Source organism: Myxocyprinus asiaticus, chromosome 6 (genome assembly GCF_019703515.2).
Source record: "Myxocyprinus asiaticus isolate MX2 ecotype Aquarium Trade chromosome 6, UBuf_Myxa_2, whole genome shotgun sequence".
NCBI classification, from domain to species: Eukaryota; Metazoa; Chordata; class Actinopteri; order Cypriniformes; family Catostomidae; genus Myxocyprinus; species Myxocyprinus asiaticus.
In genome coordinates, this window is record NC_059349.1 from 21,237,607 (window position 1) to 21,262,236 (window position 24,630).

The 24,630-nt window shown below is 38.6% G+C and overlaps 1 protein-coding gene across 2 annotated transcripts; it reads right to left on the bottom strand.

Annotated features, from left to right (window-relative positions):
• Positions 1-774: 774 nt before the first annotated feature.
• Positions 775-24,485, bottom strand: LOC127442668 (UBX domain-containing protein 7-like). Of its 2 annotated transcripts, XM_051700865.1 has the most exons (12): positions 24,384-24,485; positions 21,409-21,565; positions 18,138-18,205; positions 17,998-18,063; positions 17,776-17,888; positions 17,503-17,649; positions 15,916-16,006; positions 15,631-15,758; positions 15,048-15,516; positions 14,841-14,920; positions 1,961-1,999; positions 1,672-1,811 (listed from the first exon to the last, which is right to left on the bottom strand). In XM_051700865.1, exons 1-11 carry the CDS (start codon positions 24,451-24,453, stop codon positions 1,973-1,975), a joined length of 1,416 nt encoding a protein of 471 aa, XP_051556825.1. In that variant the 5' UTR covers positions 24,454-24,485; the 3' UTR covers positions 1,672-1,811; positions 1,961-1,972. The 2 variants fall into 2 exon arrangements, with proteins under 2 accessions (XP_051556824.1, XP_051556825.1); XM_051700864.1 differs by lacking the exon at positions 1,961-1,999 and having other exon boundaries at positions 775-1,811.
• Positions 24,486-24,630: the final 145 nt, after the last annotated feature.

A 24,630-nucleotide genomic window follows, 5' to 3' on the forward strand; every position in this document is an offset into this window, starting at 1 on the left:
CTTAAGAGAATATGCCTGCCCCCCAATGGCCATTCTGATGCTCATATTGCTTATGTTTTACAAGGAAGTTGATCAAATGATGGCCCAAGGCACATCTTCAGATATAAATGTTTAAAAAGCATTTTATTTGGCTTAGCTTGGACATCTTTGCCTGAAGGGCCAAACTCTGAGGAAGGCTCAATTTTTTTTTTTTTATCTCCCCTTTTTCTCCCAATTTGGAATGCCAAATTCCCAGTGTACTTTTTAAGTCCTTGTGGTTGTGTAGTGATTTGCCTCAGTCTGGGTGGTGGAGGATGAATCCCAGTTGCCTCTGCATCAGAGACCATAAACCTGTGCACAAACCATGGAGACATAGTGCATGGAGAGGCTTCACACCATGCACCCCACTGAGAATGAACCACATTATAGTGACCACAAGGAGTTTACCCCATATGACTCCACCCTCCCTAGCAACCAGGCCAATTTGGTTGTTTAGGAGACCTGGCTGGAGTCACTCAGCATGCCCTGGGATTTGAACTAGCAAGCTCCAGGGGTGGTAGCCAGTGTAATTTGCCACTGAGCTACCCAGGAAGGCTCAATTTTTAAAACAATATGTCCATTTTTGAAAAGTTCAAATGATTTCAACTTTTATATTTGATGTGCTTTGGACCATTGTTTTTCTGTAATACATGTTTGATTCCAGCAAGCAGTGCTCCAAAATCAGTATAAAAATGTTTTCATATCTTGCAAGTGCTGGCCCAAACTTTCTACCTAGTAACAAAATTAAACAAAGAATCAAGTGTTACTTTTAATCAATAATGATCCTATATATAAAAAAATAAAGATTGACCTAAACACCCCATAAAAGACCTTCAGATGCATCCTTAAGAAGGTTTCAAGAGTCATATTAGATGCTGCATTTTGATTAAAACCATGCAGCTCTCACAAAACAAGGAAAAATAAAAGAAATTGCTGAAGAAATACTCAAATGGGCCAGCTGTCCCTTTTGTTTCAATGATTATATTTGAGAATCAGCATTTTTGTGGAAATGATGCAGTATATAAAAAAAGAGACAGAAACTTACTATAGCTAAATGCCACTCAACTCCATCCTTGCACATTGCAGATGAGAAATTTGTGGGTTTACCTCTAAATAATAAACATCCACCCCAATTCATCCCGAGCCCTTGTTCAGTAGACCCCTCAGCCTAGTTGATTCTTTTGACATGCACTGCAGCAACTACAGATTCATGTTCAATCCTTAGAAACTTTGCATATACACGATAAACAGCTGTAAATGCTTTCTGTATAACATGGCCTTCTATAAAACCATCAGAAGCTTTTGGGTGATTTCTCTTCCACATCTTCTGTACATGTTATAGCACTTTCAATATGAGTGAGACTCAATGTACCATGGGCTACCATCAAGTGAAGAATTAGACCCAGACAGGATGGGATGTGCTGAGTTGTTTGTAAATAAATACGTAGAGAAATGCAGCTCAGGGGGGGCGGTCCCTATGAACTCTGAGATGTTCCATAAAATGAGGACTTATTAAAAAAAAAAAAAAAAAAAAAAAAAGGACAAGTGGTAACAGAGCACAGTCAATTCAGTCTTTCTAGGGCACAAGTGACTGGGCAGGAGGGTGTGTGGCTTATACACAAGGGGAGGGGCTAATTCCTCTCTTGCACAAACACAGTCTCCTGCGGACACAGTCCTGCTTCTTGCAGTGTGATGTCATAGTCCAAGTGAGCGAGTCTTCGACGGGGGAAGTTGGTGACAAGTTCAAAGCGTTCATTGGGAAAACCCTTCAACTGAACATGTCTCACCAGTGCCTGAAAAAGACAAAATGGAGAAAATAAAGAAAATGGAGGGTACAATTATAGATTTATTTTACATCAGACAGGTGTTTCTTTCAGAAGCCTGTTCTTACTCATGAACTGGACTTCACCCAAATATGCAAAATCTGTCATAATTTACTCACCCTAATGTCGTACTAAACCTGTATGATTTTATTTCTTATCTGAAACACAAAAGTAAAAATGTTCATGAATATTCCAGACCATCTTTTCAATACAATGGCAATTCACTTTAAAGTTTAAAAAAGGACCCCAAAGTATTATAAATGTAGACCATGCATCTCATGCATCATATTCCAAGTTATCTGAAGTAGGGCTGGGTATTGATACAGATTTACAGATTCAATTGACAAGCTCCTGATTCGATTCAATATTGATTCTTATGGGTATATTTCAGTTATAATATCCATTTTACTTACAGCTGAGGTCAGAAGTTTACATACACCTTAGCTAAATACATTTAAACTTTTTAAGAATGTGAAATGTCAGAATAATAGTAGAGAGAATGATTTATTTCAGCTTTTATTTCTTTCATCACATTCACAGTGGGTCAGAGGTTTACATACACTTTATTAGTATTTGGTAGCATTGCCTTTAAATTCTTTAAATCGAGTCAAACGTTTTGGGTAGCCTTCCACAAGTTTCTCACAATAAGTTGCTGGAATTTTGGCCCATTCCTCCAGACAGACCTGGTGTAACTGAGTCAGGTTTGTAGGCCTCCTTGCTCGCACATGCTTTTTCAGTTCTGCCCACAAATTTTCTATCAGATTGAGGTCAGGGCTTTGTGATGGCCACTCCAATACCTTGACTTTGTTGTCCTTAAGCCATTTTACCACAACTTTGGAGGTATGCTTGGGGTCATTGTCCATTTGGAAGACCCATTTGTGACCGAGCTTTAACTTCCTGGCTGATGTCTTGTGATGTTGCTTCAATATATCCACATATCTTTCCTTCCTCATGATACCATCTATTTTGTGAAGTGAACCAGTCCCTCCTGCAGCAAAGCACCCCCACAACATGATGCTGCCACCCCCATGCTTCACGGTTGGGATGGTGTTCTTCAGCTTGCAAGCCTCACCCTTTTCCTCCAAACATAACGATGGTCATTATGGCCAAACAGTTCAATTTTTGTTTCATTAGACTAGAGGACATTTCTCCAAGTAAGTTCTTTGTCCCCATGTGCACTTGCAAACTGTAGTCTGGCTTTTTATGGCGGTTTTGGAGCAGTGGCTACTTCCATGCTGAGCAGCCTTTCAATTTATGTTGATATTTGACTAGTTTTACTGTGGATATAGATACTTGTCTACCTGTTGCCTCCAGCATCTTCACAAGGTCCTTTGCTCTTGTTCTGGGATTGATTTGCACTTTTTGCACCAAACTACATTCATCTCTAGGAGACAGAATGCATCTCCTTCCTGACGGTATGATGGCTGCATGGTCCCATAGTATTTATACTTGCGTACTATTGTTTGTACAGATGAACGTGGTACCTTCAGGCGTTTGGAAATTGCTCCCAAGGATGAACCAGACTTGTGGAAGTCCACAATTTTTTTTCTGAGGTCTTGGCTGATTTCTTTTGATTTTCCCATGATGTCAAGCAAAGTGGCACTGAGTTTGAAGGTAGGCCTTAAAATACATGCACAGGTACACATCCAATTCAGTACACCTCCTATCAGAAGCTAACAGGCTATTTGTCTAAAGGCTTGACATAATTTTCGAAGCTGCTTAAAGGTACAGTTAACTTAGTGTATGTAAACTTCTTACCCACTGAATTTTTATATAGTCAATTAAAAGTGAAACAATCTGTCTGTAAACAATTGTTGGAAACATTACTTGTGTCATCCACAAAGTAGATGTCCTAAACGACTTGCCAAAACTATAGTTTGCTAATATGAATCTGTGGAGTGGTTAAAAAATTTGTTTGAATGACTTCAACCTAAGTGTATGTAAACTTCTACATACATAAACTTCTTCCAGCTTTTGCTGTTATTTATACAAGAGACTTTCAACCTATGTACATTACAAAAAAAAAGCTTATTAAATTAAATTAATTTAGCTTATTAAAAATTTAAAAATCCATGTATTCAATCAATAAATATGATATTACATTGCATATTATATTTTGTTACATGTATATTGTTTAATGCATAATTTATACTATTTACAAGGATTTACATTGTAGAACACGTTCTAAAAATCGGTAATGTTGGGCCTCATGTATTCAGATAGAAGACAAAGGCAGGCCTAACACAAGTCGTAAAACCTAACTCAGCCCCCACACACTCCATGTAGTAAATTTTACTGATAAAAATCGCGCCAAAATCAAACAAAGGGAGTCCAAAACAGACTACAAATCCATGAAGCCTTGCTCACTAAAGGATCGAATTCTCAACTCCTATTGGATGAGGCACACAACAGAACGTCCCTCAAACATGACATCATCAGGAGTTTAAATAATTCTGAAATGCTTCCAGAATTCGCTTCCAGCGACTTAGTTCACCGAATACGGACGTAGCTTTTTGCTGCTCTTAGGTGCAACCTCGTGGCACAAGGAAGTAATGTCCGACTTGAAACTGTGGCCATACAATCTCCATCTTGCTGGACGAGTTGAGATTACTCTGTGTTCAACCGAACACTCTAACAGATCCGAAGGAGACCGCTGAGCAATTCGCATCTTCATCCGTTGGCCTACAGAATTGAAGAGATTAAAGATTTCTCTTCCATCTTCAATCAAGTCGACATTTCTGAGTTCTCCGCCAGCCCGCCGACAGAGAGAGGAAACAGCCTCCCGTCATCACCCGAGCCTCAAGGAACCGGGTCAAAGTTAAAGGACGGAGGAAAACACATTCTACCTGTGTCCTCATGCGATTCAAGTAAGAGGTTTACGTCTGGGCAGAGATAGAATATTATAGTGTGTTATTCTTGTGTTTCAAGGTTTTTGCTTGTACAGTTTACGGACCGCCATGTCCGCTCATTATTAATACTCAGGGTATTAATTATCACGAATTTATTTTGCTGTATTGTGGTCCAACCAAATTGGATTGTGCAATTTCGCCATGGCGGGTGAAACAGAAACTGAGTTCATCCATTAAAGAGTCAAATAACGCAGGACTGTTACGAGCCCTGCTCGTAAAACCGCGTCTCTGAGTGATGAACACAGCTGTTTTCTTCCCGCTATCGCGAAATCAGCTTTCGGGCTGTCACTTAATCATCTCTCTCTCTCTCACTAACCACACTGACACACACACACACACACACACACTGTCACACACACACCTTATGTGTTATAGGATTATTTTTAATCATATCACTGTTTAGTTTGTAGTTGTAAGTCGGAAGTTTATTGACTGCATTGTATTAATTATTAATTGATATTACTGCATAAATAAACTTTGTTTATATTACAAAGAGAAGTGTTTTGGTTTTGCATACGCCTGTGTCATGCTGACGGGATGTCAGTGCTCGGATTCAAACCTTCATTCATTGTTTTTTTTCCCGAAAATCGATATTCTTCAGATGTCGATTTTCCTAAGAAAACAATCTAATATTGAGACTGTTTTAATATTTGGTTACTAGTCCCTGATTTCAGGGTGGTGCCCCGTCAATGTTAATCCTTATTAATATTCTATTGATTTTTGATAATTGATAATTATCTTTGATGATTGTTGAATTTGAATGATCAATAAGCTAGTGTTAATTTTAATTAATGTTTCATCGATGTTAACAATTAATGATTATCTTTGATAATTGTTGATTTTAAAGGATTAAAAAAGCTAACATTGATTCTCATCAATGTTCTATTGATTTTAATAATTGATAGTTATCTTTGATAATCATTAATTATTGCTAATAAACAAACTTGCTCCTAAACGTAGCACACTACATTTACTGGAGCCCCATATGAGGTTTTAATGAGTTAGATCCAATTAATTAATTTACATATTAATTAATAACTACAGAAATAATTATTAATTATTTCTGATAGTAACACTGATCTAAACAACTGGTAAAGTCCTACATAATAATCGGTGCCCCGTGTGAGGATTTAATGAGTTAGATCCAATTAATTCATTTAAATATTAATTAATAACTACAGAAATTATTATTAATTATTTCTGATAGTAACACTGATCTAAACAACCAGTAAAGCCCTACATAATAATTGGTGCCCCGTGTGAGGCATCCTACGTGCCAGTTCTGTCACAGTGTGTATGCATAAGAATCCAAAGTAATAACTTGAATCCTTACCTCAAAGTTTGGTTCTGTTTGACAATTTACTTCTCAAAACTTGCCAAACATAAGCCAGTGTGGTGTGAAAGTGCTCTTAAGAGTGAATTAGGGGTTGGTAAATTTACTATAGTCTGCTTAAAATCTGCTGTTGTTGTTATTTAACTCCTAACGCTTTCATCTAAATGTTACAGAGAGGTGCCAAGTCACTACATTGATGTCCACCAAAGAGAGAACACAGTGAAATTTGCACATTACATAACAGTAGACCGTAAGCCACAGGTCGAAGCCTCTCAACTGTGCTTTCGTGTTAGCATTATATCAACTGTAAAACAACAAGCTGTCAGAGCCACTATCACAAGAATTTTTACGGCCCCAGTAAAATGAGTCACCAATCGCCCTGCGTGACTGGAGCTGAAGCTCCACAGAGGTTAGTCAACCCAGCACTGCAAGATGTAGTTGCTGCTGTCCTCTGTTTCTCTATAGAGGAGAGAAATAACCTTAACGGCTACAATATTAGTCGTTGTGATGAAGCATTGCAGGAACTAGTTGATTATGTCAACAACCCGGTCGGAAAGCCAATGCGCACAATCCTGGACCTTGTGGGCCAAATGTTCCTTCTTCATCACCGCAAAACCCAACTGCAAACCGCCGAGCACCAGGCCCAGCTCGCACAACTGCAGAGCAGTTATCAAGCGGTGCAGAGGGAAAATCTCAGCCTGCACCAAGAAATTAGGTGCACTCAAGCTGAGAAAGTCCAGGCACAGGAAGATAATGCCCGGATGCAGGAGGAAAACGAAGCCCTGCGCAGGCAGCTTCAAGCTGCCCAGCTAAAAGTAGAGTCAGATCAGGTAAGTGCAGCTGAAACGCACAGCACAACATCTGACATAGAACAGGGCCCCCTTTTTAGCGCTACGCGTAGAAATGTGCCCCTGAGAAACCCAGGAACACACACTAGGAGCCGAGCTGCCCCTAGTGGTACAGTCTCTGACTTCGTCCTCCAAGACACCTTTCAAAATCCTCCAGCGGCCTGCTGGTTGGATGCAGGTGCCCCTCCTTATAGTTGCCCTCCTCAGTCAGTTTTCAGTCACGCCACCTTGCGTTTCAAACCGACTGATTCCACACCACGAAGGGGGGACAATTATTTTCAAGCCCAGAGTGGTGTAAGCGGCTCGAATATCCCATTAGCCAGGGAGCTGTACGCAACCCGGGGTCCACCCCCACGCGTCGACTGGACTCCTTCCCCGCCACGAAGGGGAGGAAGTCATCCTCATCGCTATAGCGATCCGAGTGACTATGATGTTTCGGATGACTCGGACGACCCGTGGTCATACCGACACCAACGCTTGCGCATCCAACAACTCGAGTCCCTTGCAGGGGACACAGAACATTTTGACCCAAGTAATCAAGATTCAAACATCGACAATTATCTTAGGGAAATTGAGCACTGCCTGATTGATTTGCCTAACACTTCGTCGCGTGAAAAACTCAAGCTTATATGGAAGACCACGGTAAGGAGTGTCCATGCATTCATGGAAACGCTACCGACTGGTACACGAAACCGCTACTCAGCTCTGTGTAAAGCCCTACACGAGGAGTAGTCGCTGTATATCGACGAAGCCTCCGCTACCATAGCTGCTTTCGCCATCACCCAGAAGAGGCACGAGCCTCCGCGTGAGTATTATAGACGCCTGAGAACCACGTACTTCCAAGGAAGTAATGCACCAGGTCTGAAGGAGGAACGAGCTTTCAAGTCTCTTTTCCTTCACAACCTCCACGAGTGCGTGCGATATGACGTCACGATGCACTGCAGAATGGGCAACCCCACCATGCAGGAAATCAGAAAGTACGCACAACTGGCATGGGAGACACGCGTGCGCCCTGCCCGAGGGCACGAAGGCGACGCCAGAGCCCTGGGGATCCAAGCCTCATATGCAGACCTAGCGCTAGAAGGCAACAAAATGCCTCGCGTTAAGGTGAATGCTAGAACCAGACCCCAGAGGCGCCGATCACCCCGCCAGCAGGGTAGGCAACAGAACCAAGGGGGTGGTGACCAGACATACCCCCAGGGTCATGGCAGGCCTAAACAACAAAATGTTCACCGGCCGAAAAGAAATGCGCGTTTCGAACGAAAACCCAAACAAGAAGGTGAGTGGGTAGAAAAGGTTTCAAATCCCCTCAGAGAACAAGATTTGAGAGAGGAAATGGAGGATATAAGGAGACACTTGACTGAGTTAGTAACTAAGCTTGATGTGCTCCGTTGTCCACCAGGTCCGTCGACCTCCTCAAAGGAACACGGCACTGAAACCCCATCAGTATGACTAGACGATGTACCCCCTCCCATTAACGCCAAAGTTTACTTTGTAGGTCGGGAAAAGGGGAACAGTGTCCAAGTTGCTCCCCAAAACAGTCACTCCTAACATGCCACACCCTCCTTTTCTGACCTTCTTGGGCGATCTGTACCGCAAGGGCAACGCCTGACACATGGGTCATTCAACTCCCACACACTACTCGACACCGGTTCCGAAATAGTCTAATGGGTTCCAACAACCTTCGCAGAGGTGGCTAGAGCAAAGCTCTCCCTTGGCAAACCGTTATAGACAGAGACCTGCAACGTAAGCATCACAAGCTACATGCAAGATAGGTCGTCACACAAAACGGGCCTGGATTGACACCTTTCAAGGGATAATGCTAATAGACCCTGTTTACATATGTCCCATTAATACGAAACCACTGTTAGTTGGCCAGGACCTACTGAACCGATTGGCTCCGCTCATTGACTGCCGTCGTGGACACATGTGGGCTCAGGCTGACATACCGAGACCACTTGGTCCAGAAAACAGTTCGCCAGCTTCAGATGCACACGTCGCCATCGTCCAAAAATCCAGCAGAGACGACGACTCCAATAAGAACAATTACAGGGCCTGGGTAAAACCCTTCAGGGTACTATAGTCACTGTAAATTTGCAATGCGTTCTTATCAATAACACTTTGCACGCTTTAGGGATTTTGTCAGAGAAAACAACTTATGCGTGTATCGTTAGAGATCTAATGCAGGACCTCCTCAGAGAAATTAGCTCCTCAGTCAACAGTCTGAGTGGTGGAAAGATTCCAGCTTACCTGGTCTCCCTAGACCTTGTCGAACAAATCCTTAGATCTGCTACTATCTCCGTTGTGCAACCTTCACAGATACACTTGGCATATAGTTTTGGCATTGAAATTCCAATCCATGTAAATCCTCAGAACCTCAAAATAGGATTTATCCTCAATCTACCGTCATAGGCAGAATATATATAGACTAAAATCTGTATTTAAGGTTGGTTTTCAGAGAGGTAATGCTCACATTCACCTCAAAACACCACCAACACTCACCTACCATGATGAGGACCCCTCGCTCTACCTTATCTCTAACCTAAACATGTGTACCAAGACAAAGTACATTCATTGGGTTTGTCAAAACGCAACCCCTTTGTTAGAGGTGACTAACTACCTCCCTGAACAAGTGTCATGGTAGCATGTCCATCAAAGATGAAGGAACAGAGACAAAGGTAGAGCGAGCAGGCAGTCGCTGGCTCGTTAACACACCAGCCACCTAAGTCATACGACTGTCATGATACAGCCACTAAGCTAAGGCCACTAAACTAAGGCTACCAAACCAAACGGTGATCTTAACGGTTCCCCAAAGAGCCATCATGCACACTGACGATATTGTCCTCCGTCATCTCAACGTCAACAAAAATGACGCAGAAATTGAGATCATGGACGCATTTAGAGGTCACAGCCTCACCGTTGATGACACCCTTCAACAGCAGCTTCAGGCTGAAGGGATGGAATTAGTGAAGTTCAGTCTCAAACTGACTGGCTTGACCACTATATTTCATAGTCACATAAGCAGATCGTCATCATACCGAGAACACCCCATCAGTTTGGTTGCCCTCTGGCTCTCTGTGGTTGGATCATCATCGCAATTATTGCACACGCCATGTACAGGTACATTCAACACCTATAGGCCAGACTGGACTCACTTCTCATACAGCCGCGTTTTACACACCAGTCTGAGCCCATCCCACAGGTTAACCCCATCATTTCCAAGGATAAGCCTTTTAACCTTTAACCCTCCTTTCCTCTAACATTTTGTTCCTAGTAACCAATGTCAGGTTCTACTTTGATTTTGTGTTATGACCAAAGAACAACAAAGGATTGTGATATGGTTAATGCTGTGCATTCCAATACCTTGAAATGTTTATGTGTGATGAATGTAGTTTTAGAATTAGCTAGAAGTTCTATGCCCAGATGTGCCTCAATCTCTGTCCAGACGATAAAGCCTCTGTGAACTCTAATGAACTGTATGGACTTTGCAACCATTTTTATTTCCTATCAGGAATACATGGATGGTGTAACCCACAGGTTACTGTGAACCGACAAGAACTGTTCAGCCCTTCGGTTGCTCTAAAGATGCTGGACAACAACCAACTCTTCAGAACAAAGGGGGGAATGTTGGGCCTCATGTATTCAGATAGAAGACAAAGGCAGGCCTAACAGTCATAAAAACATAACTCAAGCCACCACCTTCTAAGTTGTAAATTTTACTGATAAAAATCGCACCAAAATCAAACAAAGGGAGTCCAAAACAGACTACAAATCCATGAAGCCTTGCTCACTAAAGGATCGAATTCTCAACTCCTATTGGATGAGGCACACAACAGAACGTCCCTCAAACATGACATCATCAGGAGTTTAAATAATTCTGAAATGCTTAAAGATTTCGCTTTCAGCGACTTAGTTCACCGAATACGGACGTAGCTTTTTGCTGCTCTCAGGTGCAACCTCGTGGCACAAGGAAATAATGTCCAACTTGAAACTGTGGCCATACAATCTCCATCTTGCTGGACGAGTTGAGATTACTCTGTGTTCAACCGAACACTCTAACAGATCCGAAGGAGACCGCTGAGCAATTCGCATCTTCATCCGTTGGCCTACAGAATTGAAGAGATTAAAGATTTCTCTTCCATCTTCAATCAAGTCGACATTTCTGAGTTCTCCGCCAGCCCGCCGAGAATCAACAGCCGTACCGCCCGCCGACAGAGCGAGGAAACGGCCTCCCGTCATCACACGAGCCTCAAGGAACCGGGTCAAAGTTAAAGGACGGAGGAAAACACATTCTACCTGTGTCCTCATGCGATTCAAGTAAGAGGTTACGTCTGGGCAGAGATAGAATATTATAGTGTGTTATTCTTGTGTTTCAAGGTTTTTGCTTGTACAGTTTACGGACCGCCATGTCCGCTCATTATTAATACTCAGGGTATTAATTATCACGAATTTGTTTTGCTGTATTGTGGTCCAACCAAATTGGATTGTGCAATTTCGCCATCGCGGGTGAAACAGAAACTGAGTTCATCCATTAAAGAGTCAAATAACGCAGGACTTTTACGAGCCCCGCTAGTAAAACCGCGTCTCTGAGTGATGAACACAGCTGTTTTCTTTCCCGCTATCGCGAAATCAGCTTTCGGGCTGTCACTTAATCATCTCTCTCTCTCTCACTAACCACACTGACACACACACACACACACACACACACACACACACACACACACACACACACACTGACACACACACACACCTTATGTGTTATAGGATTATTTTTATTTCCATATCTAATCATATCACTGTTTAGTTTGTAGTTGTAAGTCGGAAGTTTATTGACTGAATTGTATTAATTATTAATTGATATTACTGCAACACAAAGAGAAGTGTTTTGGTTTTGCATACGCCTGTGTCATGCTGACGGGATGTCAGTGCTCGGATTCAAACCTTCATTCATTGTTTTTTTTTTCCCCGAAAATCGATATTCTTCAGATGTCGATTTTCCTAAGAAAACAATCTAATATTGAGACTGTTTTACTATCTGGTTACTAGTCCCTGATTCCAGGGTGGTGCCCCGTCAATGTTAATCCTTATTAATATTCTGTTGATTTTTGATAATTGATAATTATCTTTGATGATTGTTGAATTTGAATGATCAATAAGCTAGTGTTAATTTTAATTAATGTTTCATCGATGTTAACAATTGACAATTATCTTTGATAATTGTTAATTTTAAAGGATTAAAAAAGCTAACATTGATTCTCATCAATGTTCTATTGATTTTAATAATTAATAATTATCTTTGATAATTATTAATTATTGCTAATAACCAAACTTGCTCCTAAACGTAGCACACTACATTTACTGGAGCCCCATATGAGGTTTTAATGAGTTAGATCCAATTAATTAATTTAAATATTAATTAATAACTACAGAAATAATTAATAATTATTAATTATTTCTGATAGTAACACTGATCTAAACAACTGGTAAAGTCCTACATAATAATCGGTGCCCCGTGTGAGGACTTAATGAGTTAGATCCAATTAATTCATTTAAATATTAATTAATAACTACAGAAATAATTATTAATTATTTCTGATAGTAACACTGATCTAAACAACCAGTAAAGCCCTACAGTAATTTCTCTAAGAAAACTGGCACTTCTGTAAAGAGCGCCTGTAAATGAGCACACATTAACGAGAAAGGACTCAAATGGCTTCTTTACCTCATCCATGCTATTCGTGATTAAAATGAAATGTTTATTTTGTTGTTTTTCATCAACAATTTACTGTAAAGAACGGAAAAGTTATTAAAAGAGTCATTATTCAATGACAAATGGATTGTGTGGATCTCATCTTTGGACACACATTACACCTAACAAGTCAAACCAAAATTCTGCTCTCAACACGAAATGAAATGATGCAGAACTTCTTTGTCAACATACAACTCAATCACTGGTGAGTGAAATCTGAACATTTACCAACCAGTGGCTAATCACAGACAGAGAGTTGTGCATAAAATTAAAAGATCGATCTTGGGATTTAAGAACCGCTATCGTTGATATGTAGATCGCAATGAATCAGAAAATCAATATTTTTACCCAGACCTATTCTAAAGCCATATGCTGTTGTTGCAAGTTTTGCGTGAAGTTTGTATGCTTTCAGATAGGGCTGCAACTAACATTTATTTTGATAATCAACTAATTGAACAATTATTAGAATGATTATTCGACTTAACCGACAAATCAGCTTGTGCTTCGACTTAAAAGGATGCATTAAACGTGCTTACTAACAATAAAGATATTCTTTTAAAAATACCTCTGATTTACATTCACTTAATAACAAGGAAAAAACGTTTTAATTTAATAAAGTTTAATTTAGTAAACAGTTCACTGCAAACAAAAAAATCAACTTCATCAAGTGTTTCTGTATTGTTTTCCATTTAAAATGATAAAAAAAAAATCCTTAAAAGAAGCAACATAGATATTTAGAAGCAACATAGATATTTAGACTTGCTTTCAGAGTATGTATCTTGAGTATGTGTATTTTGTATGTTTTTTTTTAACTTCTGCCAGTGCAGTAAAGAAAAAATATACTCATATTCAAGATATATTCTCTGAAAGCAAGTCTAAATATATTATATGTTGCTTCTTAGATAAATGTATCTTGTTTTAGGATTTTTAGATATTTTAAAATATTTAAATATTGTATTCATCACTCTACGATAAAAATTTTTTCTTCTGCAGTATAGCTCCTAAAATAAACATACTGCATGTTGTTTTAAAGAAGTTTTAAATATTATTTTGGAAAACAAGCCAAAAAAGACAAATCAAAAACGTATTTTGTTGCAGTGTATAATGGGCTAAGACTACAGTCTCTTGCCTTTTTGTTCACATCGATCCATCTTTAACTAACAAAAAACAAACTCTCTCTTCCTAACAGAGCTGCGTTTCGCCGATTTTCTTCATGATAAGATCCACACCGTGACACATACAGAATATTATGATTCAATACTTCACGAGCCATCACATTATAATCTAGCTGATACAAATGCGCGCGAGGCACGAGTGTGCATCAGCCGGGTGCGGTTTCAATCTCTGCCCCTTAGATTGGGTCACTTCACGCGACTCATGCAAGCGGCGTGAACCGCACAGAGAAATGCCTGTTTCTGAGTTTATTTACATGACCGTTTCCTTAAATTTAATAAAGGATAGATTAAAGGTATAACGTGGGGGTGTTTCCTTTTTAGACACTATTACGTGTAAGTTTTGCTTAAGCTTTATTTCACAATGACTGGTTCTGTATTTACTTATATTGTATTTTTGCATTACAATTCCCTCATAATTTGCGACCTACATCACCTTTTAGGCTATTTGGAAAGTTTAGAGTGCATCTGGACTGTGAGCTGTGCTTTCTTACTTTCCTCATTCAGGCGTGAGTTGCGGTGTTGCTCTCGCGCACCATCATTAGAATTTCATATGATCTCATGTTATGTTAAATGAGATCAAACGACTATTCCACAACAAAACTTTTTGTCGACAATTTTTTATTGTCGACGTTGTCAATAACGTCGACTAATCATTTCAGCCCTACTTCCAGAAAACTTGGAATATGACACACGAGTTGCATGGACAACTTTTATGACAGTTTTGGGTCATTTTTTTAAGCTTTAAAGTGAGTCGCTATCAACTGACATTGTTTTGAAAAGACAGTCTGAAATATTATTAAATAAAAAAAATCCACAATAGAAAGAAAGTCATACGGATTTGGAATGACATGAGGGTGAGAAAATTATGACCGAATTTTCATTTTTGGGTAAATTGTTCCTTTAATAGTGGTGCAAGATCATTCACCCTTTACATGAACACTGCAATAAGAAAAACGAACTAAACAAATATTAAAACTATACCCACCATGAGCTTAGCTTTAGCAGACAATGCTATTTGTTCCCTCTGGCCATCTGGGTATCGCAGCATTAAGCGGGCCTTTGGACCTGCAGAAAGAGTCATTTTAGTCATCCATGTATTAATTAACTCAGAATATGGTTAGCATACCCAAATGCTCAAATTATTTCAATAAAAGCAACAGGGAACATATGACATAAAATAAATGCTGTATACCATTGTCATCTGGTTCTGTTATGCTGGTGCCAGCAAGTTCTGAGTGCTGGTGTGATGTGGATCTGTGGTTCTCTCCAAGCCGCTGCTGGGACTGTGTTTGTCCTGTCTGACTGTGACTATTACCCACAGACTCTAGATGGTTCTTCTTACTCTCCTCTTTTCTGTGGCACAGCTCTTTGTGTGGAGTCTTCCTGTGATGAGCAGGGCTATCCGGTCTTGTGGGTTGAGCTGTGGGAGGAGCTACCTCTGTGGAAACATGTCCATCCAATGAATCCTGCCCTCCGCCAGCCTCGCTATCAGAGCCGTCCACTGAGATCAGGCCTTCACTGTCAGAGAAAGGCTCTGCGTCTGAATCGTCATCTGATCGTGACTCTGCCTTGTCCTGGGTAGACTCGTAGTGTGTTTCTTGAAGTGAGGCCCGGATAGCTGCCTCTAACTGGCTGTCTTCACTGGCATCTATCAAACTCTCCTGTATAGAGAGATAAAAGACTGCAATATAAAGAAAAGATGCTGATCTGCTGAAATGCTCTATTCAGGAACTCCAGGAAACCTAAGTTTCTGGACCTTAAAACTGAAAACTTACAGAACGAGCACGTTTGGCAGGAGGTTGACTGGACTGCCCATCCAGCTGTCCGTGCTCTGATAGGAAGCCTGTGACCTGATCCAGGAATGAGGACACATCTAACTGGTTCCACTCAACCATCTTTTGTCCTGTATTTTCAGACAACATATAGCAGAAACACTTAAAAAAATTGTATCTACACATACTGAGGTCTATCAATGACCTTTATAACACATTATATGTTTTTGTCAAAGAAAAATAGATAAACTGAGTAAAAATGCTCATAAATGCTCTTATGTTTCTCACCTGTACGGGGGTCCAAAATAGAAATATAGGGGAACTTGTTAAGCTTATAAAACTGAATGTACCTCTGCCCTTCTTCACTGTCATGGTATACCTACAAATACAAATGAACATAATTCAACACAATTCAGGTTCTTGCAGTGGAGACGACAATTAAGTTTGTCACAAAAATTCAAACCGATAACTTGTGACTTCATTAGTCATTTTGTTAACTCAGGGTACCCTGCCTTTTTGGTCAATTAATTCCCATGACTTTCCAGGCATTTGTGATTACTGGACACTGATTTTTTTTAAATCATTTTGATTTAGACTAGAGATAGACCGATATTCGGTTTGACCGATATTTACACTTTTCCACTAAATCGGTTATTGGTTCTTTAATACTGGATTTACCAATAAAGTTGGGCACAAAAGGCTTAACATTTTAAACACTGATTAAAGTGAGGGGCTCTGAAATGTATATTAAAACAAAAACTAAAACAAATTAATTCTTTGTAGACATTGCGTAATATTCGTGTTGTAAAGCTGTTCACCAGAGGTCAGTTATTTATGATTAAGTTGTTAATGTGCCTAAAAGCAGAAATAAAAAAATTAATCGGTTATGCATACTGTTTTTTTTTTGGACACTTAAATAATCTGTATTGTATCGCTCATTACAAACCAGTATCAGTCGATCCCTAATTCAGACTCGGAGGCACGATTTGGACGAAGTCGTATTGCGATTATTAAGAAAAATATTGCAGTTGCGATTTGAACTGCAAATTGATAATCAAAATACTAGATACTCTTAAGCTGTTACTCTGAGCACGAGATGGAGTTATACAGACAGAACAGTGAGCATAAACTTTCAAGCGAGCAGTGCGATCAGACATTCACATTAACATTTATTCATGTGGCAGACGCTTTTATCCAAAGCGACTTACAAAAGAGGAAAACATAAGTATGAAAAGTGCTGTATTACAAAGTATCACTAGCATCATAATAGTATTCAAAACAGAATGAAGTGCAACAGAAATATTTTTTTTAATTTTTTTTTTTAATGACTGGTTAAGTGCTCATGGAAAAGATGTGTTTTTAGTCGTTTTTTGAAGACAGTGCGATCAGACAATTTATCTATTTAATTAAACTGCAGCCCTTTGCGATTTAATAATCGCACAGTGTAATACTGTGATTTCGATTTTATTTCGATTAATTGTGCAGCCCTAATTCAGACCGATTTGTAAATAAATCATGTAGACCAATTTGTGAACCTTTTCGACTAATTCATTGAAAAGAACAGACTTAAAAGCTGAAACAATATTCACTGCCAAATGTGGCATCACTATGCCATGCGAGCAAATATTATTATAAGGTTAATATCTACCCAACTAAATATTTTCAAGCAGAGAAACCTAGACAAATACATATTCCCTACAGACATTTCCAGGACTTTTCCATGAATTTTGAGGTTTTATTAATTTCTCTGACTACATTAGTCACACTTTGTTTGTTTCTGCATACATCCAACAAAGACAACACAATAGAAAGATGTGTTGTCTATTTATTGTCTCTCGAAGGCAACAGAACAAATGTATGTTTGTGCCAATGTACCTGCCAAAATATGAAATGTTCTCTGATGATGGTTTTCACAGCATCATTGCTCCACACGTCTCTGTTTAGACACTGGCAGGCAAAATCCTGGACATTCTGGATGTTGATCATCAGCCATTTGTTTTCAAGCTGACCACAGTCTTTCGCCTGGTGTGAGAGTGAGACATACACTTATCATAGTACACATGACTGATTAGCCAATCTCTAGATGTGTTAATCTCAGGTCATTTTCACATATTAATAGGTGTATTGACAATAAATCATAGAGATTACCGTCTCAAAGCTGCCTTTGTGCATGAGTTCAATAGGAGGCCGGAATAAATCGGCTAGAGTGCTCAGTTTCTTGTCCATCGCACTCCCGTTTCTCAGCTCCTGCTCTTGTCGGACTAGAATGGCACAGAAGTACGGTTTTAGAGATGCACCTGCCCACACACTGATCTTTTTAAAGTATGTAGAATTGAGTGTGCGCTGGCAGTGTGCATCACTGGAACTCACTGGTTTCAGTCTGGAAATCCCGAAATCCATCAAAGATTGATCGTGCTGGTCTACGTCTCTTTGGTACTGTGAAAGAGGGAAATTAAATTGACATAAATAAATAGGTTACCCCTAAGATATATAAATGAAAACTGTAATACCTCCAAACAAGGGCTCTGGCTCCACCAGAATGTCTTGCTTCTGCGGAATGGGTGCTCGTACATCATCTCTGCCAGAAAAGACACATTATTCAACATTATAACCAGGCCGTTTCAGAGCATGCAGTAGACTTGCCACGATATCATAATTTTCACACCGGTGCAGCGTTCATGTTCAAACCGACTAACACCAGTATTACTGCTGGTTGGATGCTAGGTGGTACTATGGGGTAATTTTTGTTAAGCAATAGCCTACACAATAACGCAAGGCAGCTTGATTTCAAACTTTGAACTTTAGTTTTTGTTTATTTTAAATAAAAATTCAAATGAAACTGAAAACAATTAAGTCCAATTAAAATGAGTGTTCAACTTTTTGAAAGATGGCTTTTCAACAGTTGTGAAGTAGGACTGAAGCGACTAGTCGACGTTACCGACAACGTCGGGAAAAAAAATTGTCGACAAAAAATTTCATTGTTGAACAGTTGTTTGATCTCATTTAACGTAATATGAGATCACAATAAACTCTAATGATGACACGCGAGCAGCACTGCAGTTCGCGCCTGACTGAGGAGAGGAAGAATTACACGGCTCATTGTCCAGATGCACTCTAAACTTTCCAAACAGCTTCAGGTGATGTAGATGGCAAAGTATGAGGAAATTATACAAAAATACCAAATATACAGAAGCACTCTTGTTGCTGGAGCCAGAGCTCTTTAAAGGAAACACCCAGGCGTTACATCTTAAATGCAGTTATATTCAATGCATTATAGCTTTATTAAAGTTCAAATAATACGGAAGCAGATCATGCAAATAACTACAAACTCCGAAACTGGCATTTCTCTGTGCGGTCAGTGCCTCTTCTATGAGTTGCGCGAATGTCCCAATCTAAGGGTGAGAGATTGAAACTGCAACCGGCTGATGCACACTGTCACGGGACGCTCATCCCTCAAGCTTGCATGCTTAATGCAGCTAGATTATAACATGATGGCTCACGACTTATTGAATCATAATATATGTCACTGTACATTTCTTATTTTGATGAAAATTGGCAATATGCAGCTTTATTAATAAGAGAGAGTTGTTTTTTTGTGAGTTAAAGATGGATTGAAGTGAACAAAAAGGTGAGAGAGGGTAATCTTCGCCCTATTATACACTGCAACAAAATAAGATTTTTGATTTGTTTTTGTTTTGGTTTGTTTTCCAATATAAATATCTAAAACTCCTTTACTGCAGAAGAAAAAATTGTTATCTGAGAATGTTGAATATAATATTAAAAATACAAATATTTTAAAATATCTAAAAATCCTTTAAAAAAAAAAAAGATGCATTCACCTGAGAAGCAGCATATAAGATATTTAGACTTGCTTTTAGAGAATAGATCTTGATTATAAGTATATTTTGTCTTTACTGCACTCGCAGAAGTATAACCAAGTAGAAAAAATACACTTATATACAAAATACACTATATTTAAGATACATTCTCTTAAAGCAAGTCTAAATATCTTATATGTTACTTCTCAAGTAAATGTATCTTGTTTTAAGGATTTTTAGACCATTTTAAATGGAAAAATAGACAAAAACACTTGATAACAATAGGATTTTTTTGCAGTGAATTTATTTACTGAATTAAATTTTTTCCTTTAATTCAGTAAATGTCATTTTGAGGAATTTATAAAAGATGATTCTGTCCTCTTTATTGTTAGTAAGCACATTTAATACAACTTTTTAAGTCGGGGCACAAGCTGAGTAATCGTTTAAGAGCTAATGATTAATCGTTGCAATAATCGCAGAATAGTCGAATAATCATTCTAACAATCGTTAGATTAATCGATTATCAAAATAATCGTTAGTTGCAGCCATATTGTGAAGGGCAACATCTCTTTGGCAATGAACCTACTTCATCCGTGCATTCTTTCCATAATGGGCTACCGGTCGGGTATTTCGTTGTCTGGGCAAATACTTCACTTATTGTGGGTTATTGCAGGTTTAATTTGGTGTTTTATTACCTTTCATCCTAGGACCCAGTTTAGCTGCCTTGGAAGGGTAATGACTTTGTATGTGAATACATTTGTTTTGTTCCCTCCTAGGACTGGGCAATATGCAAGAAATATGTTCACGATATTTATAAATATATATTACAATATTCAATTACATTGTCAACCCTGCGGCTAAGGGATCGGTGAATATTCTTGCTTTTAGCGATTTTGCATTGAAAATTAAATTTATTTAAAAAAATGAAAAACTTCAACTAAAAGACTTTTCTAAATTCAAATTGCACTTCAAACGAAACAAAAAAGCAATTAAAATAATGAAGTGGTCAAAAAAACAAAACAAACAAACACATCTAACCACTTTTCCATTTACCATCATGCAAGTATCCGTCTATGACAACAGGCAGAAAATTACTAATACAAATTAAGATTAAAAAACAATTATAAATGTACAAATAATAATTATAAAGATGATAATAATCACTAAAATATAAATCATGGTTCGAGGTGAATGTGTTTTTGTATTATTTTGTGATTTAATCACAGATGTATAGGCTATATATAAAGTGATCCTGCAGAGTTGTGCTCACAACAAATTGCTCTGTGTAAATAAAGTGAACTGAACTCAGAGCACCTCCTGAGCTGAGATGGTCTGAGGTCATTTGCAGCATTCTCATAGACGATACTATTCTTGCAAAGAACCCTTTACAAACGCGTGTTCCACGAGACTGCACACCTCCGAACAAAGATTGTGTCAGAAATGTGCATAGATGTCTTTTCTGTCATCTGTTCTTAAAAATATAATAAAGTGTTTCTTCAAGCACGTGTCTGTGTCTAACAGTATTTCTTGTGTCATTCAGAATCTGAGACGTCTTACAGTTACCCACCATGCACATTATATTCGCTATCTGCAATTAAACATCTTCTATCAGTGCGCATACTTTGCAGCCTGTGTAATTTGATACGTTGGTAAAGAACATCTGGCTTTACGATATTTAGGTTAATTTATCATGGTTGCAAACTCTTCATTCGGCAACTATTCTTTATTTAAAGCTATTCTATTCGTTAGGCTATTGTATTGATATTGGAAGTTCCATTTATAATGTTTCCCCTTTTTACTCTGGATAAAATTTCACACTGGTGTTGTCCCTTGTACCGAGTAAAACCGGTAACACGGTACACCGTGGCAACCCTGGCATGCATTGACTTCCATACAACTTAATGCTGCATAGCAAAGCCTTTTGGTGTTGCTTGTCAACAATGTGCCATGTGAAATCACTCACTCTACTGGGGGGTGTCTGCTGCTCGAGGCACCGGCTGAACTAGCGCTTGTGCTGGGCTCCTCTGCAATCCCCCCTCCGTCTAGGAACATGGTTACTGCCATCTCTAGGTTATTGTTACATGCTTCCAACATATGCTTTCCTACACTTTCTGTGGCTCCTGCAAACACACATACACATGAAAAAAACATTGAGCATTTATGGACCCTATTCACAGACTGTGGTGTCTTGATTCAGCCTTATTGAGCAGCATAAATCTAGCAAAATGTTTATTTTTTCAATTAAGTGTAAATTTATGACATTATACTTAATATTCTATTACCCTGGAATAAGTAAAAAAAATATAGATTTATAATATATATAAAATAAGAAAACGAGTTTATATAAATGAGTTACCCCAGCAATTTCTCTTTTTTAACTGCTGTAATCCAATGCTTTCTTTTTTCTTTTTTTTATTCTTTTGGAAAGCTGTGAAAGCACAATAATGGATTTTATCTTTTGCTGTTGGAGCAAATGGGTAAGCAAAAATTAAATTAGCTGTGGTCTCCTATTCACTGCTATAAATGTTTACCCCACTACCAAATGTTTACTTATGCATTCCAAACACAGATATGTAAAAAAAAAAAATAAAATAAAAAGGTCCATTAAGTGAGATGAAATGTGAACATGCTGAAATTAAAGGAATAGTTCCCCCCAAAATGTAAATTCTGTCATCATTTACTCACCCTCATGCCATCACAGATGTGTATGACTTCTGCTGAACACAAAGATTTTTAGAAGAATATTTCAGCTCTGTAGGCTCATACAATGCAAGTCATTGGGGTCCAAAACTTTGAAGGTCCAAAAAGCACATAAAGACAGCATAAAAGTAATCCATAAAATCCAGTGGTTAAATCCATATCTTCAGAAGTGATATGATAGGTGTGGGTGACTAACATATCAATATTCAAGTCCTTTTTTACTATAAATTCTCCTCCCTGCCCAGTAGGTGGTGATATGAACAAAGAATATGAATCACCAAAAACAAAAGAAGAATGAGAGAGTAAAAGTGGAGATTTATAGTAAAAAAGAACTTAAATATTGATCTGTTTCTCATCCACAACTAACATATCACTTCTGAAGATATGGATTTAACCACTGGAGTCTTATGGATTACTTTATAAGCTACCTTTATATGCTTTTTGGACCTTCAAAGTTCTGGTCACCATTCACTTACATTAAATGGACTTACAGAGCTGAAATATTCTTCTAAAAATCTTTGTTTGTGTTCAGCAGAAGAAAGCCATACACATCTGGGATGGCAAGAGGATGAGTAAATGATGAGAGAATTTTCATTTTGGGGTGAACTATGGATGCGCTTACACTACAAAAAAAAAAAGAAAAAAAAGAAAGAAAAATTAGAAATGGGTATGCTATGTTTCTTATTGCAGCTGCCTGAAAATATCTTAAAATAATACCATCATCGATAAATAAAGCTTTTGTTTGATTATGTGGTAACATTATATGTTATATACAAATTCATAAAGTGCCGTTTCACCCATTTTTGACAATCTTGTTAATTAAGCAGTCAAACAGACAACGTGCACAACATTAATAAAATAACATGTTTGTTTTGTACACAGTATCGTTTTTTCATTCGTACAGTTTCATTTTAAAACATATTTTAGTGATTAATCCAGTGAGTGTCTAAGTTGATAATAATTATGAAATCCGCTAAATTATTTAGCGAAACCAGCAGACATACAAAAAAAGTACCACGGTAACAATAGTTCCCGCCAAAACGCCATATTTTATTAGCCACCACTGTCAGAAAAGAAATTCAAATGTAATGAAGATTCCAAAAGTTTAGAAACACAACGGAATCTTCTTTAAACTGTGTAACACTAATTATAACCATACTGCATTTGTAAGGGAACATTTCTGTTGTACATTAAGATTATATCATGTTTACCATTTTTTAACTTTATAAACCCCTGCTCCTAATGCAAACATATTACGGTTTGCTCAGTCCATTATAATGTTTATTTATATACAAAGTTTTAAACACAATGTGTTATTAAATGACTGAAATATGATGTTGAAAATGAACTAAGGCGAGACACTGCGCTGAACTTTCGCTTGTTTCAGTTCTTAAAGCACCGCCCCTTCAGAAGACGCATGCGCACATCCAGCGCATCTTTCACCTTTGCAAAAAAGTGGAGAGCACCGAAGCATGGCCATGAATTTGAGCAAAAAAAAAAACAGAAACTACCGAGTAAAACAGGCCATTACGCAAGGCTCAAATAGTGTGTATGCACCGTAAAGAACAGTTGAATTAAACAGTCCGGGTCCGATAAGCACATCGCAGTTGTGTATGTTTCAATCGGATGAGTTTAGAAAAGCATACACACAAAACGGATAATTGATTTATATCTGCCTACACAAACCGCCATGTTGTGGACTGACTCATGATCCACATACACACTTGCTGAAGTTGTTAAAACACACTCGCGGTGGTTGGAAACATCTCAGTACACACAGTCAACCTGTAGCATTTAAATGTGATCATATGTACAATCGTTGTAGATAAAAAAAATCATATTGCATTACTAATCTGGTTTACTGGGGTGGTTTAAATTTAAAGGTGTTTCACATACAGAGATGATAGAATAACAGAAGCAACGTTACAATCACATGCTCAAAGTTCAGTGCGAGAGTTTGTGATGGCCATGGACATACTTTAATAATTAAAGTTAACATCTGATCGTCCCGTTTCTGTACTGATTTATTTTATTTTGGGTATAGATGCATATTAACGCAAGTGGAGATAGCAGCTAGCCGAAGCTCTTTCGTTACAGTCTCTTTCCTTTGCATGACAGAAGAAGCAGATGCCTCTCGATTATTCGTCCCTATACAAAGCATTTCCAAAGGCACCTCGTTTAACTCAAGCAAAATTGTCTGTACCAAAATTCCCACAAAAGTAAAATGTCAGTATTTACCAGTTATGGCTGTGAACTGTTGTATTAACCCATTAACCCCCGGGGCTGATGCGTCTCCGAGAGTCGCCATCTTGCCGCCACTGAAAACAACACGAATGCGCGCATGCGCTTCGTCGACCAATGGGATCTCTTGCTGCGTGTGCCTTCGTGCGTCACTTCACTGGATATCTGGGCAATGTAGTTCATCCGTAAACTGGCTTATTCAATTAATTTGACCAAACGCGTCAGCATCGAAATGGGTTGCGTT